The 18950-nt window shown below is 49.6% G+C and overlaps 1 protein-coding gene and 1 long non-coding RNA gene across 4 annotated transcripts in view; one reads left to right on the top strand and one right to left on the bottom strand.

Annotated features, from left to right (window-relative positions):
• LOC120885260 (uncharacterized) overlaps nt 1-18950 on the bottom strand; it is a 253374-nt gene that overhangs the window by 220213 nt on the left and 14211 nt on the right. Inside the window, exon 1 of one of the 2 annotated variants that reach the window (XR_013437915.1) lies at nt 2844-3064. The exons of the other annotated variant lie outside the window; for it this stretch is intronic. This is a non-coding gene — a long non-coding RNA (uncharacterized LOC120885260). Of the gene's footprint in view, nt 1-2843; nt 3065-18950 lie in introns of those variants that run through there. 2 annotated transcript variants of the gene reach the window in all.
• On the top strand, nt 3152-18025 carry Spry4 (sprouty RTK signaling antagonist 4). Of its 2 annotated transcripts, none has more exons than XM_005324229.5 (2): nt 3152-3370; nt 13401-18025. In XM_005324229.5, the coding sequence occupies exon 2, from the start codon at nt 13448-13450 to the stop codon at nt 14345-14347; it is 900 nt and encodes a 299-aa protein (XP_005324286.1). In that variant the 5' UTR covers nt 3152-3370; nt 13401-13447; the 3' UTR covers nt 14348-18025. The 2 variants fall into 2 exon arrangements, with proteins under 2 accessions (XP_005324286.1, XP_021581384.1); XM_021725709.3 differs by lacking the exon at nt 3152-3370 and adding an exon at nt 3404-4314.

Here is an 18950-nt window from a genome sequence, read left to right as displayed (position 1 = left end):
AGAGTGGATATGGTATCTTCTACCTGCTAAGGAGCAAATGTACCCCATCTCCCCACAATCCTTCACCATTGGCCTCAGGGATGCTGGGGAAGTTTAAAACACAAATAATGTGTGTTACATCCTGCTTAAAACTCCTCACAAGGGGCTGGGGATGTGGCTCAAGCGGTAGCGCGTTCGCCTGACATGCGTGCGGCCCGGGTTCGATCCTCAGCACCACATACAAACAAAGATGTTGTGTCCGCCGAGAACTAAAAAACAATAAAAAAAAAAAATTAAAAAAAACAAAACAAAACAAAACAAAACAAAACTCCTCACAAGGCTTGCTTCAACCTTGCAGGTCAGATTGTAGCCCAAACCTGTCAGCAACTCCACTGTATCAGTCTCTCCTAGGCTGCCCAGCCTGAGATGTTTTCAACTCTTTCTCAGGCTCACTTATCAATCTTTAATCTCAACTCACATCTATAAACTCTGTCTCAGAAAGACATTCCCTAGCTGGGCGCTATGGCAGATCCCTGTAATCCCAGGAGCTGGGAGGCAGAAGCAGGAGGATCATGAGTTCAAAGCCAGCCTCATGAATTTAGCAAGGCCCTAAGCAATTCAGTGAAACCCTGTCTCTAAATAAAATATAAAAAAGGACTGGGGAGGTGACTCAGTGGTTAAGTGCCCCAGGGTTCAATTCCCAGTACCAAAAAAAAGAAAAACACTCCCTGTGCCCCAATCAATCCCTGCCATGCTCTCAGAGCATGCTTATTTGTGCCTTCTAACACTTAGTATAGCCTTGAATTCTACAGTCAACCTCCTAAAAGTACTGAGCAATCTCGCCTTCACTACTTGTCCCCAGTCAGTGCAGGCCCTGGCACAGAACTGAATGAATGAATTTTTCATAACTGCTGCCCTAAACTAATCCTCCACTTAGGTTCTAAGCAGAACAAGAAAATGGTCTCCAGTGCACTTCAGCATTCCCATCACACTGTACGGATCACCAGAGCCCCTTCCAGATAAGGACTTACAGCTCCTCCTCCTTCCCCACTTTGAGCTGGGGGTCTTCTCACTTTTTTTTTTCCCCCAAGAAAGCCAAGAAGAAGGCCATGAATGGAATCCTGTCTCTTAGCTAATTCCTCTAATAAAGGAAACAGGACAGCAACCCCACATTCTCAACATTCTCCATAACTTAAAAACAATTTATTTACTCTCATCCTTGTACATTTAATGCAAGGATCATGGATGAACACCAGCTGGAAAAACCATAATTGTTTAACTGCTTAAACGACATGCAAGGTGTGTGATGCAGTAGACAGTTGATGGCAGAGTAGAAAGAACCAGGTTTCAAAGAACCAGGTAGAAAATCAGCACTACAATTTATTAGTGCTTCCGTTTACCATCTGCAGGATCCTTGGCCTCAATTTCTATGTCTGGCAAATGGAGAGAGTGACAATGAACTTCAATTCCCATAAAGGGAAGTTCTGAACAGCTGTAAAATCCCCCATTGTCCTGGTGAAATTTTTCTCTTGGCTTTAGAAAGGTCTTGGTCCTGAAGGAAGGCTGAGGTCCCCTGGGGGAGTCTGCTCTGGCCTCTAGAAGTTGGGTAAGTAATCACAAGGGAGAGATGAGTCCAAGTGGTGAGAATATTTTACACTAGGACACAGTGACCTTGGGTTCTAGTCTGGGCTCCCAGCTCTGCAGCTCCAGTCCAGCCCCAGGCGAGAGAGGCCTTTCATTGGTTTCTCTGACAACAGCTAAGTGCCGACCTATGGTGGCGCAGGAAGAAATAGCCTCACCATCTTCGTGGGAAGGCCGAACACTAGCAAGACACACCTTACAGGGATTTCAGACTCAAGCCCTGCTCTTATCCTGGCATCAAAGCCACCCCCTACCCCTGGCTCCCCGGAGACTACAATCTCCTCTGTTCCTGGGCGGAGCTGGGCCTACAGAGAAGGTTCGCTCCTTCCTTACCAGGAGTCAGGCCTAATGGCAGGGGCTTTTCTTTTCACAGGCTTGGGGCTGACCCCCCCCCCCCGCGCCCCCACTCATTAACAGCAAAGAAAGGATCCCCGGCCATTTCCATTTCCTCTGTGGCTCAAGAGCCCTGTTATTTAATCCCGCGGCCACCCCGGCCGCATCCTCAGTGCGGCGGGCTCCACCCATGCACCTGGCCAGTTCTCTGCTTCTCCCGCTTCCCTTTAGGGGAGCTGGAGGGGGAGGCGGTGATGGAAGGGGGTTTGGGAAAGTCGATTATGGCAGCCACCGGCCGTCGGCCTTCGATGGACGGATGCTCCTTAAGCCAGTGTCCGGTGAAGGCTCTGATACCTGTGGGGATAGAGTGGGAGGCAACTAGCCAGGACTGCAGAGGGCGGACAGAGGCTCCTGGCACTAAGGAGATTACATTCGGGAGTGGGGAGGCCTCTGGCTGAGTGGACAGAATGGCCCCGGGGGGTATTGGGGCCGGAAGAGGCCTGGGCCCAGTCACTGTCCACACCCAAGAAATGGGGGAGGGGTGGTCTGCACTCAAGAAAGATTCAGCCTTAAGGAAGGAACCAGATTCACTCAACAACCCCCACCCCGCCCTTCTTGAATATGGGCGATGGACGTTTTCTTAATTTCTGGTAAAAGCAGATTCAAAATTCCTTCCCCCAGCCCCGACGCCCTTGGGCTCCGCTGGTCCCAGCAGGGGTTCTCCCGCCCCCGCCCCGCACACTGCCTGCGGCGGGAAGAGATACCCAGATCTAGGTGTGTCCACCCCCACCCTGCTCTGAGCCTCGTATCCGGAGGCCGCAGCGCCCCCCACCCCCAGCGACACTGAGGGTTCCTGCCCAGGCCCGCAGTGGTGTGAAGGTTGCTTTTACCTCCTCTTGCAGGCTGGGAGGGGGTAAAGCCCGCGCAGCTGAACCAGCTGCAGCAGTCGCCGCCGCCCTCCATTCATTCAAAAAAAAAAAAAAAAACCAACAACAACCTCCGCCCGAACCTCCACCCCTCTTTGTAAAAGAACTACGGCCCCTTAAGGAGCCAGAGCCAGCCCCAGCAATCACGGGTTAAGTTCTTTTCCGGCCCCCCATTCATAAAAAAAGGAGCGCAGCGCATGCGCGCGCGGGGTCTCTTGTGCCCACCCATTCATAGAATCGCGGACTGCGCGCGTGCGCACTGGAGCTCCCTTCCCTCCCATTCATAAAAAAGCCATTTTCCCAGGCAGTGGTTGCAACATCGCCGCTGAGGCAGCGAGCAGAGCTGACAGCCCCGAGCTGGAGCTGCGGGACTCCGGGAGCCTTGCGGGTTCCTCTGGCTGGCGTCTGCGAGTACAGCAGCGGCTGACCCGCTTGGGTTCGGGGATTTACACAAACGTGGAGCGATGCTTGTGACTCTGCAGCTCCTCAAAGTAAGTCTATGGCCGGTTTGGGGATCCGAAACTGCCCCTTCTAAGCCACGACGCGACTCCCCTCGGGCTGGGGCAAATGGTGCGCTATTTCCAGTCGCGCTTCTGTGTTCCTTTTCTCTGCTTGCGTCTCCTGGAGTCGCTGCGGTGCGCCGCAGCTCCTTGACGCCCTCCGCCCGGCCGGCACGGCGCTGGGGGTGTTCAAAACCTGGCACCGCCGTTCCGACCCCTGGGCATTGCCAAGCCTGACTTCCCCGCCCTCTGCGACTCGGGAAGCCCCGTGCGCGTCCCGGGAGTTTGTCTCTGGCCTGGCCTCTTTCCTCCTGCTGCCACCACTCGCCTCGGGCGCTGGAACCGGAGGCTTTGGGCTTGGTCAGGAGCCACCACTTGGGTCTGGGGGGCGCCCTCGCCTTGGACAGCTCTCCCACCCCCGGGCTTCGTGCCCACGGTGCCAGCTCTGCCGTGAATCTCCCCAGCCCGCCGCAGCGGCCTATGCTCGACGTAGATTTTTCTTGCCCCTTCGGATTCGGGACCGACTGGGTTTCCCCCCTTCTGCCTCCGGCTAGATGGTCAGCTCGGGGCCAGCCGGGCATTTCTACTCCCTCTCCTTAGCTAGGCGGTTCCTAGCCGTCTGACCTTTGCTCGGCTGCCGCGTTTTATGCTGTGCAACTACCTTGCAGTTGCCTTTTCCTTTCCCTGCCTCGGCAGAACCCGAAACTCCTCGGCTACCCCGTGTCTCCCTATCCCAGAACACAGAGCTGTGCCAGGCCTCAGGGCCCCCGGACCTCACTAGGTCTGGTGGGGGCTGAAGGTGCGTTTACATAACGCCGGTTGTGTGAGAGCTGGAGGAAGAGGTTGCGTGCGTAGGAGAGATAAGGCTCCCACTTTCCCTCCTTCCTTCTTGGTGGTACCAGGCTTGACATCACCCAGGAGAGAGAATAGAGACGGTACGTTCTGAGAAATTCTGAATCGCCAAGGCCATGGGGGGCAAGGAGGGGGGTGAGGCGGGTTTGGCCAGCCAGGGCAGCTGGAGTTTGGCTCCATCACTGGGGCCAGGGCTGTGCCCAGTTCCCCCTCCATGCAGACGATCAAAAAGCATTTAGACAGTAGCTGCTCTTGTGCAAGAAGACGGTTTCTCAATTCTCTTTGATTGGGGGCTGGGGGTTGTGGGCAGAAGAAGCAAGAGAGGCGGAAAATGGTTGCATGGCTTGAAGGGCTGAGGGATGTAGCGATTAGAGAAATGGGCTGGAGGGGCTGGATGATGAGCAGAGGGTAGAGCTGCTTGCTTCCTCTCACCAACTGCTGGATGGGCATCCATATTGCCAGGCCTGGGTGAGAGCAGGAGGCCTCCTTATGGCGCAGTGAGCCTTGGGGAGAATCCCCCACCAAGGCTGTGCTGTAAGAAAAGGTGGAGGGAGATTCAGTGGGCGTCCAGAACTAGTGGCAGCTCCCCCTCTTTCCTGCCTCTAAATCAGACCATGATTCTCTCCAGTTTGGGGAGAGGCCGTACATATCGGAGGCCAGAGAACCTGTAGAGGAAGGGAGCAAGCACATGTCTGGTTAGCAGACCAAGACTCTAACCTTCTTGACAAGCCTCTCGGGGATACAAAGCTGGAAGGTAAAAGGCCCAGAGCATTGGGAAATAGAGGTTTATCAATCTCTTAATATGCGCCGGCTGGCCTGAGGCCCTACCCAATATTGCACTGGTGGATTTCACAATGTTTAGAGTTCTCCGGATCTTCACACTAATGGAGCATAAACATCTGAAATTTTCAGCTTTTTTTCCATTTAGTGCTGGTGTGGGGTGGCCTAAAAAAAGGAGGGCTGCAGTTGGTCTCTCTTTCTCTGAGGGATGAGAAAGAAGTTGTAGATATGTCACTGTGAAATTGCATTTCCTCTATTTCCATCCCTTGGGAGGGTCCTCATGTGCTGGCTGGCTCCAGGTGAATCCTCATCTGGTGAACAGTACACACTGACCAATTGGAGCTATGTGGCTCCTCTGGGGAGGGGGAGAGGGAGCCTTTTGGTAGATTTTTTTTTTAATCTCCATGGACCGATATTTGCCATCTGGGATGAGGGAGACATTGAGGACATCTGTTGGTTATCTTCCATTTTAGATTCTGAACTCAGAAGTCACTCCTTTGTGGATTGTGGGATGCTCTCCTTCCCTATCCCTCCTGCTTGATCCCATGACTCTTTCCATAATACCTTCTTGAAAGGCACTCTCTCCATAGAGTTTTGGTTGGGGATGGCGGAAGGAGACAGAACACATAGAATAGATGATTTCAAGCTGAAGCAGATTAGGGGCTGGGCACTAGTGAACATTTGGGGCTCAGAGGTGACGTTTTTGTCTGCATCCTTCCAAGATTATGGAGAGATGTGGCCTTTTGGAAATCAACCCTTTGACTACCTCCTACCCTTTCCCGCAATCTTGTAAACCTGACATTGCATGTTCCTAAAGGGTTGGCTAACTTTCCTGAATAACAAATTAAGACAAAATGTGAATGTCAGTGATTTAAAAATTAAGGGAGAGGGAGAAACCCATTCATAAAATGGCCCTTGAAATGTGTTGCTATGGGGCTTAATACTTTTTTTTTTTTGTCCTTTGTGATACTGTGGATTGAACCCAGGGGTGCTCTGCCACTTAGCTACATCTCTGGCTCTTTTAATTTTATTTTGAGACATGGTTTAGGTTGCCCAGGCTGGCCTGGAACTTGTGATCCTCCTGGGATTACAGGTATGGGCCACCACGCCCAGCATGGGGCTTAATACTTTGGGACCACATATAGGGATTTCAGATTCTGATGCTTAATGTCCCTTAGTGTGGCATCTTCCAGCTCCCTATTTTGGGCCTCCACAAGCATTTTTTTTTTAATTTATTTTTTTTCTTAAATTAGGCCATCTAGTCAGGTAAGACCTAGATGTTGGCAGGAAGAAGACCTAGAAAGAGTCCTTCCTCTTTCTTTCAGAGAATTATAATTTTGTTCTGAATCTAGAGTACCTGTCTTCTTGGCCTCTTCTGAGGTGCAAGTCCCTTGTGACAACAATCTCAATCCTGGTAAGGATTTTTGCCCTAGTCTGTGGGTTTGACAGTTTAAAGTGTGGGGTTTGAGATGTAGAAACAAACTCCAGACATTTTAAGGCAAGGGAATAGCGAGAGTGGAGAAGGTGTTCCATCTCATGGTCAACCTGGATCTCCTGACAGGGGAAAGCAGTAACTCATTGGGGGGGGGGGGAATACATATATATATATATAATTTCATTTATTTTTATATGTTGCTGAGGATTGACCCCAGTACCTCACACAATAAAGATGAGCACTCTACCACTGAGCCACAACCTCAGCCCCTGGAATATACTTTTGCTCCCTCAAAAAAATCAGAGCAGTTGGACCTGGTGGAATCCTGGTTACTGGGAAAGATGAGGCAGAGGAATCCCCAAGTTCAAGGCCCTCCTGGGCAGCTTAGTGAGGCCGGATCTCGCATTAGAGCTGCTGGGGGCCAGGGCAGAGCAGGGATGAATGATTAGGCAAACCTGCTAAGCATGGGCCTTGATGGGGAACAGTCTTCCCTGAGGGCCTGCAGAGCAGCTAGTGAGTGGTCAGCACTAGAGCCTTGCTCCCTGTTACTGGGATCCTCAGAGGAGGGCCTAGTTTTAAGGGTGCCTCTAACTAACTAAATGCATCATATAGGAGGTGCGGGTGTTGCATGATGTAAGAGGCGGGGTATTCTTGGTCTGGGGCCACCCTGCAGATCCGGGCAGCTGACAAGTCTGGGGAATGTATCCAGGACATGTGGCTGGGCTTAAGAGGCTCCACCATTCAGCTGTGATCTCGATTGTTCTTTCCAAGGACAGGCCCCAGTCAGTGGAGGAAGCAAGGGCACTGGGGAGGGAGCACAGATGTGCTGGGTCTAGTGGAGGAGGGAAGGGGCCCTTCGGGGCAGGTGGCCACTTTTAGAAGAGTGGTTTCCCTTGTCGGTAGTCTTGTCTGTTTCTGGCTCGGGGAAGGGGGAAGTCATTTCCTGCCTGGTCCCAGGAGTAAGCTAAAATCTATTATTGTCTGTTCATTTCTTGGTGGAGGGGAGGGTAGGGAGACAAATAAGACCATCTTGATGTGTGTGGGAAGAAGCTCTCCCTTGGGGGTCTAGGGTTCTGGTCCCACCTTGCACCTTGACTTCGTCCAGTACTTCCCAAATCATGGCAGTGGTTAGCAGGTTCCTTCTAGCTTCCTAGCTCCCTTTTCTGACATGGCTACTAGTGTGTGTGTGTGTGTGTGTGTGTGTGTGTGTGTGTGTGATGCTGGGGATTGAACTCAGGGCTTCCATACACTAAGCAAGCCTCTACCACTAAACTACACCCCTAGCCCTCTGATTCCTCTTTTTTTTTTTTTTTTTTTTTTGGTGACCCTGATGTGATTTGAACATGATTCCTTTTTACAGGATCTGAGTAGACAACAATTAATGGGGTACTACAGTGAAGCCGAAACTTGAAGCTGGTTAAAATTACCCAGAACCAAAGTACAGCCAGTCTCCCACCCATTATGTGCTGGGACTTTGGAACTCAGCTGATTGGTTGTGAAAGAAGGGGAAGAAGTACTGGGAATTGACAACTGGTGATAGGGTAAAGTGATGAAAAGCAACTGTTTTCTTTTGTGATCTCTGATAGATTGAGGTGAGCTCCTTAGTGCTGGTGCTGGGGGTGGGGAGGGGTGCTGGGGGCAAAGCAATTCGAGGAGAATGGAGGATTCCCAGACAAACCCAGCTGCCTTAAAACCTTTATTCTCCCACTGGGCCATTCTCAGCAGAGTTTGTCTTCCTCCTTAGGGTGCAGGGAAGGACAAGTCCCTGGCTTCCTTTGCGTCCCTTCACTTTAGAAGTCTTTTTAAAGCAATAAGTCAACATTTGGTTATAGCTTCATTAACTAACACAGGATATTGTCAAAAATAACCAAGCAATGGTGGTTGAAAGTGGTGGGCGGGCTCTCTGACAGTTTAAAGACCTTTTTTCTGAGTTGTTAAAGGGTTAAACAACCTTCACTGAAAGAACCCCCAGAGACTCAATGGGGCAGTGCAAAAACTGCCCATTCAGTCAGAGCCTTTTGCCAGTTTGTCATTAGCTGACCTATGGCTTTCAAAATACAACTGTCAGGTTTTCCCAATATTTCCCAACTCCCCTCTCTAGGGTAAGGCCAGGGAAAGATGTGGGTGGGAATAGGCATCTGGCCCACTTGTGTGAACCCAGTTGTGCTGGGTGATTAACAGACTTCTTGCTTCTTTGCACCTGGCCTGTAGGTCTGCAGCCCTTCCCCACAGATACAAATGGCAGACTGGCCAGCTCTGGGCTCCCAGATGTGCCAAACAGCAAACACCAAAAAGGCTGTGCATTCTGGGGGTTTCCATGTCCTGGGGGTTTCCATGTCCTGCGGATTTAGTCTCCTAGAACTTTTCTGGCTTCCTTGTACCTCACTTCTTCCCTTCCCCACAGACTTGTCCAGGAAGCGCCATCCATAAAGGTGCTTAGGGACCTGTAAATTCAACTTGGTAGATGCAGAACAGAGGGGATTCCCTTTCTAGGGTTTCCTTTTAAGGATTGCTTTGTAGTGAAATCCTGTAAGTGAGACCCATTGGATTTTAAGGAAACTAAAAATGAAAATAAAGAGGGATGAGGTGACAGAAAGGAGAGCAGAGAAAACTGAGAAGTTGAGATAACTTGAGCTCTGTGCCTTCCTTGAATGACAGGAACTTACAAACCCTTAGCTTCCCACTCTCCACCACAGTGAAAACTCTAACTGGGGAGCAATCTGATACAAGCCCTGACTGGCTTCATTTCCCTGCTCACTGAGTTACTGAGACCCCAAATGGCCTGGTGAGGTTCCCTGGGGGTTGGTGGCAGACTGGGGAGGCTGAAGAGGAGGGGGGTGGTCTATGGCTACAAATGTGACTGGTATTTCCATGAATACTCCGGGGTTAAGGAGGGCTGCATGGCTGAGTTCACAGCCCCTGCTGTCTAGGGTCTCATCCTGCCCTAATCACTCCCTATAATTCAGCCACCCTTTGTGTTTTCATTTCTAACTCTGTGGAATAGGTACTATACTTCAAGGTGATGGCAAGAGTGCTTAGCCAGAGCCTAGAAATGCTTCCTAATATTAGCTGCTTCCATAATTATTATTAGAATGTTGAGTGAAGGTGAAAGTTCTCTTGCCTTATGCCACCTAAAACTCCAAAGAGATGCTTCTTTGGCTAAGTGCAGTGTTGGCTTCATTTCTCTTTCTAGAGTCTTCCAAATTGGCTATCAGTCTCTTCCAAATAGCCTACATGAGGCAAAGCCTTGTCTCCTATTTATAGTATGAACCTCTTCCTTCCTTGGAGGGGAAGCAGAGGTATGTATTAAACTGCACTTAAAACCCAGGGTAGTGGTGCATGCCTGTACTCCCAGTGACCTGGGAGGCTGAGGGCAGCCTGGGCAACTTAGCAAGACCCTATCTCAAAATAAAAAGGGCTAAAGACTTTACTCAGTAGTAGCCCCTGAGTTCGATCCCCAGTACTGTTAAATAAGTTAATTAAACTGCACTTAAGATGCACAACAGCATTCAGAGTAGAGGGTAGGCATGTCCCAGGATTTGCAGATTGGTCTTCTAAACCAGCTCTCAGTTTTTATATTTTTGAGACATCATGGAGCTGTGCTGGTGATTTATCAAATAGAAAGAACGGGAATTGTTTTTCTTTTCTTACCAGCCAAATAAATTCATCAGGGGCTCTCGGAGGGCCCTCCTACAGCAAGGGTCCCTGTACCAGGCAGGTGAGGCCACAGGCCTGAGCAAGTTTAAGCAGTGAAACTCTGAGCCAGCCATTGGTTTTTGCTGAGCTAGTAGCCGGAAGAGAGATCCTACATGAAGGTTATGGTAGGAAGATAACATTTTAGAATACGCCTGCTGGAACCATCAGATGCTTCTTGTCCTGAGAGAGCTGAGTCATCATAGGCCAAGCTCCCACCCCGATGTCTGGCCTCCATTGCAGGCCCAGATGTTGACAGCTGCCTCTGGGTGGGGGGTGATGGGAACCTGCTAATGCCAACTTCCCCACTGCTTGCAGTGTCTGCTCCCACCCTGGCTTCCTGGTGGGACTTTTCATGAATTGGGGAATCTGCCCACTGATTCCAGAGCCCCTTAAAATCCCTGAGCATTGCCCATGGCTTTTGTTTCATCTGCCTGCAGCTATTTTCAAAGAGTTCCAGCAATGAACTGGGAAAACAAGAGTGGATAATCTGAGATGCGGGGGTGGGGTTAGGTACCTTTACTGTTCTGGTAGCATGGCCAGAACCCCAGAGCTGAGACAACCCCAGCTACACGGGACAATATCATCTTCAAACTGCCACTGATATTTTGTTGGCAGGACCTGCAGTATTACTAACTCAGGCTTTTGGAATAAGGGGATCGTGTTGTCTTTGTCTAAGCGTGAGATTCCAAGCTGAGGCACTTCTTGGAGGGTGCCAGAGAGTCTTATCCATAACATTTTTCATTATACCAAGTTCAGCCTTTTTCCTCTTGTTAAAAAGTCCCTAGGCTAGGAATTTTGGCCCCTAATCCTGCCTGGTCTGTTGACCCTCGATTTCATTTATTCTAGAAGCAAGGCCTTGAGACTCTACTTAGAATGAGTACCTGAGATAGCATTCCCTGGAAAAACTTCAACCCATAAGTATTTCCTTGTGTTCTCTTTGTCCAGCCCTGACCACAGGATCCCCACGGCAGGCTGCCTTGGCAAATAACTACTCTGGTGGCAGACTCACCAGATACCTAAGGCAAACTGCTACTGGGAGGACTCCTAACTGAAGATGATGTTCTCTGAAGAGAACTTTGGGGCAGGTGATGTCACCAGGTAGACTTTATCTAAGATAGGAAAAGGTGTATAAAGAAATTCCAGCATCTTTTAAATGGGCAGGGCCGTGGGAACAGAGTCAATAGTTGGTCCCCTGTGTCAGTGGGAAATATCAGTTGACTGAGCATTAAACCTTGTAGAAAAGATTTGCCTTTTTTCCCATTTAGCAGTATAGATGATACACAGATGAGCCTTGCAGAACCCTTTTTATCTGCTTCATCTAGAGCTAGTTCTATTTGATGGATTTGAGGCACCTAAGGAAGCTCTTCTTCAACAATTTTAACTGGCAGAGGAAGTAACATACTGAGTTCATTTGAATGCCTCCTTATCACTCTCCTGTGATTGGAATATCTAGATGGACCCACAGTGTCCCAAGTCCAGAGAGATATGGGATGAACTACACATGGAAACTATCCCCATCCTCTTCTTCAGCAGCTCCTTTGAGGGAAAGTTAACCTATTAGCTGAGGGATAGGGTCAGCTTTCCTAGTTACAACGTCATTAGCATCTTGCAAAAGCTTTTACGGAAACATCACCCATAACACTAATCCAGTGGGGTTTTTTTTTGTTGTGTAGCCTGTCATCTTCTCCTTCTACACCCCTCCCTCCTCTCCCCATCCCCTGGAGTTCTTAAGGGTGGAATCTTCCCAGAGTCTAATCTGTCCCTTGGATTCCAAATTGCATCCCCTTGAGCAGAGGTCTCGGCCTTCTGCTGCTATTTCTTTAAATTGATCTCCATCCGAATTCCAAATGTAAAGGTCAGCAGGCAAGGAAATGGCACTTCTAATAGAAAACAATGTGCACTTTCTAAATTTGAACCAAGCCGTTTCCGCTCTTTGATTTAAGTGACTTCCTGGGGTTCCGTGTCAGGCGCTGCAGTTGAATCTCTGGCCAGATGCCAACTTAAAATTGCACTCTCTCAGTGAAATTAGAAACTGATCCAGTGTTGGCTTAGCTATTCTAGTAAATAGCATTTAGGCTGAATGTTCAGCTCAGCACTTGGAAATGGGCGAAGTGAGTGCCCCTTGAGAGGATTTCCCATCCAAGGTGTCAGAAGCTCACCTACCCAGGAGTTATTAGCCACTGGAGGTTGCTACCCTTGGAAGTAGTAGTAATAAGTTAATATCCTGGATGTGCAGGCATCAGATATAGCCCTTCCTTGTCTTGTGAATATCTGAAATAATGGCTTTTGTTTATCCAGCTGATAAACTCCGTGGGAGCACACAGGGGCGGTTGTGTTCAGCACCCAGCGCAATGCTTGGCACGAAGTGCTTGTCGGTGCTCACGGAATCTAAACTGTTCTCGGGTATGATAAATTGTCAAGTACTTGCCATGCACCAGGCAGTGGGCTAGGTCCTGGATTTGCATTTTCTTATTTAATCTTTGCAAGAACCCATTTACATGGAGCTGTAGCTCAGCGGCAGAGCATGCGTGAGGCACTGGGTTTCATCCTCAGCGCCACATAAAAACAAATAAAATAAAGGCGTTTAAAAAACCCATTTACAGATGACAAAACTAAGGCCTAAGGCATAGACATGAAAGAACTCATCCACAGACACGCTGGTAGGCAAAGGTAAGAATTCAAACTCGGATCTAATTCTAGATTCTGTGTTTATAAATGTTGAGCTGTACATTTTAAATGAGCGTGTTTCACAGCAATTGTGAGAATAGACTCAGACTGCCCACGTTTGAACCTTGGTCCTTCTATTAATACTTCTATGTGACTTTGGACAAGTTACTTGGAACATTAGTTTTTTGTAAGTAGAAAAGGGGGATAATAGTTGATAACATTTTACCATTGTTGTAAAGAGTTAATGACTTAATGATATACATGATACTTAAAAGAGAGTAACTTAAATACTACTTTTTAAATTTTTTCTTTCTGGGTATCAAACTAGGACCTCATGCATGCTAGGCAAGTATTCCCAGCCCAATAAGTGTTATTTCAACCATTATTATTAGTAGTATTGTAATTATTAATATTAATTATCTAAGCCTTGGATGTGACTGGAAAGTCCACTAAGGAAACTTGGGAATTGAATTCCCATTTTACTTGGGCTTCCAAGGACTGTTGGGGGGATGGGGGGGAGACCTTTAACAGGCTGCATACTGATTGATGCCTGGAATCCATTCTCTCTTCCTTTTCCCCACTTTCCCCCAGGGCCCTTAGAAGCCTGTTTCTCGGCGCGGTCCAGGACCTCCAGCCCCATGGAGCCCCCGATCCCACAGAGCGTCCCTTTGACTCCCAGCTCAGTCATGGTGCAGCCCCTTCTTGATAGCCGGATGCCCCACAGTCGGCTCCAGCACCCACTCACCATCCTTCCCATTGACCAGATGAAGACCAGCCACGTGGAGAACGACTACATTGACAACCCTGGCCTGGCCCCCCCAACTGGCCCCAAGCGGCCCCGGGCTGGGGCCCCAGAATTGGCCCCAACACCTGCCCGCTGTGACCAGGATGTCACTCATCACTGGATCTCCTTCAGTGGGCGCCCCAGCTCTGTCAGCAGCAGTAGCAGCACCTCTTCTGATCAGCGGCTCCTAGACCACATGGCCCCACCACCTGTGGCTGAGCAGGCCTCGCCCAGGGCAGTGCGCCTCCAGCCCAAGGTGGTCCATTGTAAGCCACTGGACCTAAAGGGCCCAGCAGTCCCACCAGAGCTGGACAAGCACTTCTTGCTGTGCGAGGCCTGTGGGAAGTGTAAGTGCAAGGAGTGTGCGTCCCCCCGGACGTTGCCCTCCTGCTGGGTGTGCAACCAGGAGTGCTTGTGCTCGGCCCAAACCCTGGTCAACTATGGCACGTGTATGTGCCTGGTACAGGGCATCTTCTACCATTGCACCAACGAGGACGATGAGGGCTCCTGCGCTGACCACCCCTGCTCCTGCTCCCGTTCCAACTGCTGCGCCCGCTGGTCCTTCATGGGTGCCCTCTCCGTGGTGCTGCCCTGCCTGCTCTGCTACCTGCCCGCCACCGGCTGTGTGAAGCTGGCCCAGCGTGGCTATGACCGCCTGCGCCGCCCTGGTTGCCGCTGCAAGCATACGAACAGCGTCATCTGCAAGGCAGCCAGCGGGGACGTCAAGGCCAGCAGACCCGACAAGCCTTTCTGACACTTTGGGTTGAAGCCCCAGTGCTGTCGCTAGAAACAGGATTCCTCCTGCCAATCTTCTGAGGCTGACCTTGCTTCACATCCCTGGCTTGGGAAGAAGCAGGCAGAGACAGCCACCATCACCCACCCTCTGTTCCCCAAAAGGATGAAGATGTACTCTGGGTATTTTTAGGGTCTTGGAACTTTGTGTCAAGCAGACAGTGGCACGGGCAGGGTGTGATTTTGGGGGGATTTTTCTTTTTCAGAAGACGGAACACAGATGTGGACGCATTTCCCAAGTTGCAGCTGCTTGATGGCCTTTGTGCTCCTTGCTCCTCCCTCCACTTTGCCATTATCTTTGGCTCTCACAGAAGCCAGCTGACTGCCTGGGAGGAATTGTTAACTGAGGGCCAGGGTAACCTTGAAGAAGACCCTTGGAGTCTCAACCTTCTTCTTCCCCTCCTCCCTCCATACCAGTTGGCTCCTGCGTCCAGGAGAAGGTCTAGAACACCCTAGCCATTCCTATTGTATATACTTGTGAGTCGCTGAGAACAGAGGACAGCAAGTGAGTTGAAGCCTCATTCCTCCCCCTGCCTCCCCAGAACCACAGGATGGATTTCGGAGCCACTGAGCAGTGCATTCCTCTCTCTTGGCCACATCACTAACTTGGGGTGTCCGCTCAACACACCGTCCACCGGTTCTTACCGAGTCACAGACTTGCCCACCTGCTCTGTGTCCTGAGTTCTCTCTACTCAGATCCTTTCCAGAAACTTGATGGGTAGAGGAGGCCAGGGGAGCACATGCGAGACCAAATATCATTTTGCCAATGAGTCTGAGGCTGTGGTCTCTGGATCCAGTCGCGATGTTTTTATAGAATAATTAAACCAGATGCTAACGGTGTTTTAAAAAATAATAATAATAAAACAACTTGCTTCCTTTTGGGCCACCCCCAGGAAGGGCTGATATCAAAATCTGGGGGGGCAAGCGACCTCAAGGAACACAATTCCCCTGCCCACCAAGAAGAGGATCTTAACAGCGAAGAAGAGGCAGCACCTCTCATTGGCAGAATGACAGCTGAGCCGAGCTGGGGCTGGGTTTCCTCTCTCCTGATTCTGCTGCTTACTGTCATAGCCTTTGTGTATAGTGATCGCGTCTGTATCTTTATGTAAATAGAGATGGTGAAAAGAGTATATTTTAGTGTTAGGAAGCCCCAGCGGGGGAGTCAGAAGAACTCAAGAGAGGGTGGGAAAGTTCTCCAGGGGCCCCTGGGATCAAGCCCTGCTTTTGTGCACAGCACACCCCCCTCCCGACAGCCCCCAAAGACGTAGCAACTCTTTCTTTCAAGGTGCTAAAGGACTCGGAAAGTGCAGCACGTCCAGTGGGTAGGTACTTGTTGCATGCAAAAGCTGTAGTGTGTCTGGTCCTCCCCCACCCCGACCCCCACCCCCACCCCAGCTATTGTGTGGGGGTTTTTGCTTTGTGTGGTATGTTGTGTCCCACCCCCCCCCCCATCTGTTGAGAGGAAATGGCCTGGGTCAGAAGAGATACCCAGGTAAAATTGGAAGCGCATTAGACAGCATCTGTAGCATTTCCAGCTTGTTCTATAGAAACAGAACTGCCTCCGAAAAAGGAGGCAGGGAGCCCCGAGTGGCATGTACTTCATGCTTCTCAAGGACTCCTCCTTCCCTGCCCTTCGGATATTAGTAGTTAACATCTTATGATTTAGAATAAGTTAATTGTAACCATAGGTATTTATTGATTGGAGGAAGGGAGGGTCTTATTATTTTTGGCTTTATTTATGTAACATCTGCTGGCTTGTAAAAGGCGAGTATAAGGTATTGATTGCATCTTCATTTTCCAAGGCTAATTCACATAGCTCCCCTTGCCACAATTGTGATGGATGTATGGATGTTCTTGCACAAATTGAAGGGAATGGTGAAAACAAACATTCAGCAACCACTTACTCATTGAATGTATTGGAAGTGTGCTGAAGGGGCTGGAGAGGTTTTTCCTCAGATGAGGTGTGCAGAGGTGCCCCCCCCAAATGATAGCACACGTGCACTCTTTCCTGCAAGGCCATGGGATTGGTTCTCAGGACCCCTCCCTCAAAATTGTCTCCATGGGAAACTTAACCCGGTGGCAAGTTGCACTTTGGTGATCTTGGTCTACACACCCATTCTGTGGAGAATTGGTTTTCATAAGCTGTGTACACACACACACACACACACACACACACACACACACACACACATGCATGCACACATTCACACACACACTGACCCCCTACTGACAAAGACCCCATTTCCTGGCAAATGGCCTCCTGAACCCTGACTTTTTGTGTACATAGTTGTAAACACGGATCTTGTGGGTTTTGGTTTGCCTTCTTTCTTTTTTCCCCTCCCCTGTTGTGGCTTGTGTTTAACCTGCTAGATCTGTGTCAGCAGAACTGTCCCCAGGAGTCCACCTCTGTGCCCCGCGTGCGCAGTGGCGAAAGGGAAGCAGTGAAGGAAGCGCCCTGGGTTCTCCCAGCTCTGCCGTGCACCAGTCCCCTCAGCATCGGTTTTCCCTGGCTCGTTGGCCAAAAAGAAAAAGAAAAAAAATGTGGCTTGCCTGTGGGTCCTCCAGCCCTTCCCAAGCCAGTCCAGAGCCGTGGAGGGATCAAGCACTGAGAACACATTTCTGTAGCTGCTTCTGGCTGGTTGCTTGCTGTCACCAGCAGCTTGCTTGGCTGGATTACGTCTCATCTTGAAAAGTGCCAGCTGGTTCCCACTTCTCTTAGACCTGGGACTGGGGTTGATCCAGGACACTTTGCCTAGGTTTTCTGTGGCTGCTTGCCTGCCCCGCCTTGAGGGTGGGTTCATGAAGGCCGGCACCCCAACAAGCACCCTGGGAACTGGGTCTAAGCTAGCAGAACCCTCCCAGATCAAGTGATAGGGTGCAACCAAGGCTCCTCTGAGAAACCAGCTGGAGGTGAAGACTGGTCCCTTCTGTTGACCCTTCACGGCTGACAGACAGAAGGTACGCATGTGGTGTGGGGTTTGTTCTGTGTTTGGAGTCTACATTGATTCCTGCTGTGCATCAAGTGGGACCCATTTAGACAGACTTGCCTGAGGTTGCACACGTAAAAATTGTGTCTGGCCAGAACCCAGGTGACTGTCACCTTGAAGTGTCATGTTCTCCTATGCTGCCCCAGGAAGTGTGTGATGGGGTGCAGGGATGCAACTTTGCTCTGTACAGTTCACTATGGCATCCTGCAAGCTTCACCAGCCCCCTGGTTCATGCCTTTGGTAAGCATTTTCATGCCTTCTCTGCTTACTGTGACAGTGGATGTCAAATATTGCATTGCTATTGTTTGGCTGTGGGTAGCTGCGCGTATGCAGTGTTCTTCTCTTGCTCTCTCTAACTTGCTGCCCCACAGTTTGGTTTCGTGTTGCAAGCAGTAAAGCTGTTCCCTGGCTCCCCCTCCACCACATTCCTACTTCATTTTCCCCTTCACTATAGCCCCTTCTCACCCCACCACAAAAAGTTACCACAGAAGGTTTCCTTTGTATAGAATATTTATTTTGAAGCTCTATTTTAATAGTATTTATTTTAGAAAGTCTACTATTGTAAGAGTTCTTCTGTTTGTGAAGAAAAAAACAAGTTAAAAACTGAATGTACTGATCTAGAAAATATCTATAAATATATATTGTTAAATATACACAGGTTGTTTTCTTGTGTGTCTGTGTGTTCAGTTTCTGGACCATCCTCACCTAGCAAGGCCTTTGGCTTGTCAGAAAACACTGCATCAACTGCAGGGAGCAGGGTCCTTCTGGGCTGGGACAGACCCCTGTCCTGCCTCTTGGATGACCTAAGAACCTTGAAGGAAAGCTTCACTTTATTGGGAGACTGATGACCACCAGATGCTGTGAAATCCTCTTTCCTGGGCCGGTGGTCTCCTACACGGGGGATCTTGGTAAGGTGGGGAAGAGTAATCTGATCTGTCTGTTTTGTGAAAATTCTGCATCTCTTCATTTAGGCCTTGATTCTCCCAAATCTATAGGCTTCAGGAAGCCAAACCGAAAAGCCCTTGGTGACTTCCTGGTTTACAGTGGATTGATGGATATTGTCCAAAGCCAGTTCCTTTGATCACTAAAGCCTTCCATCCACTAAAGTACTTGTCTTTGCCCTTCTCATATACTTTCCATTTGATTTCCATGTCCCCCATCCCCTCTTACTCTCAAACTTGGTAAGACCCAGCCACTTCTCTGTTTATACAACTGGGGGGATAATAATTCCTGTTACCAATCAGGAGAGATGACCAATGATGGTTAGGGGTGGGTGGAGGGAGAGATCAGGATCCCTATTTCAGTTCTTGGTTTTTCTAGAGATCACCAGTTATGGCCTCCCAGGCTCCTTTGTGAAATACAAGCCTTGTTCCTTTGGAGACATCCAAATGCCTGCCAAGGATCTCCTGGTCACTGCCCAAGAAGGCACGAAGTTTCTTCAGGGTGTTCTTGTTTATAATAAAACTTTGGAATAAAAGTAGGCTTGGCCTCCCTCTCTATTGCCTGACCATGTGGCCTGTCCCCTCTCCAGGATGGACAAAGGTTAATTAGTGCCTCAATTCTTTCTTCCCCATCAAG

The sequence above is a fragment of the Ictidomys tridecemlineatus genome, chromosome 1, assembly GCF_052094955.1.
Source record: "Ictidomys tridecemlineatus isolate mIctTri1 chromosome 1, mIctTri1.hap1, whole genome shotgun sequence".
Taxonomy (NCBI): domain Eukaryota; kingdom Metazoa; phylum Chordata; class Mammalia; order Rodentia; family Sciuridae; genus Ictidomys; species Ictidomys tridecemlineatus.
Note: the sequence above shows the minus strand (reverse complement) of the source record. Positions and strands in the feature narration are given on the sequence as shown.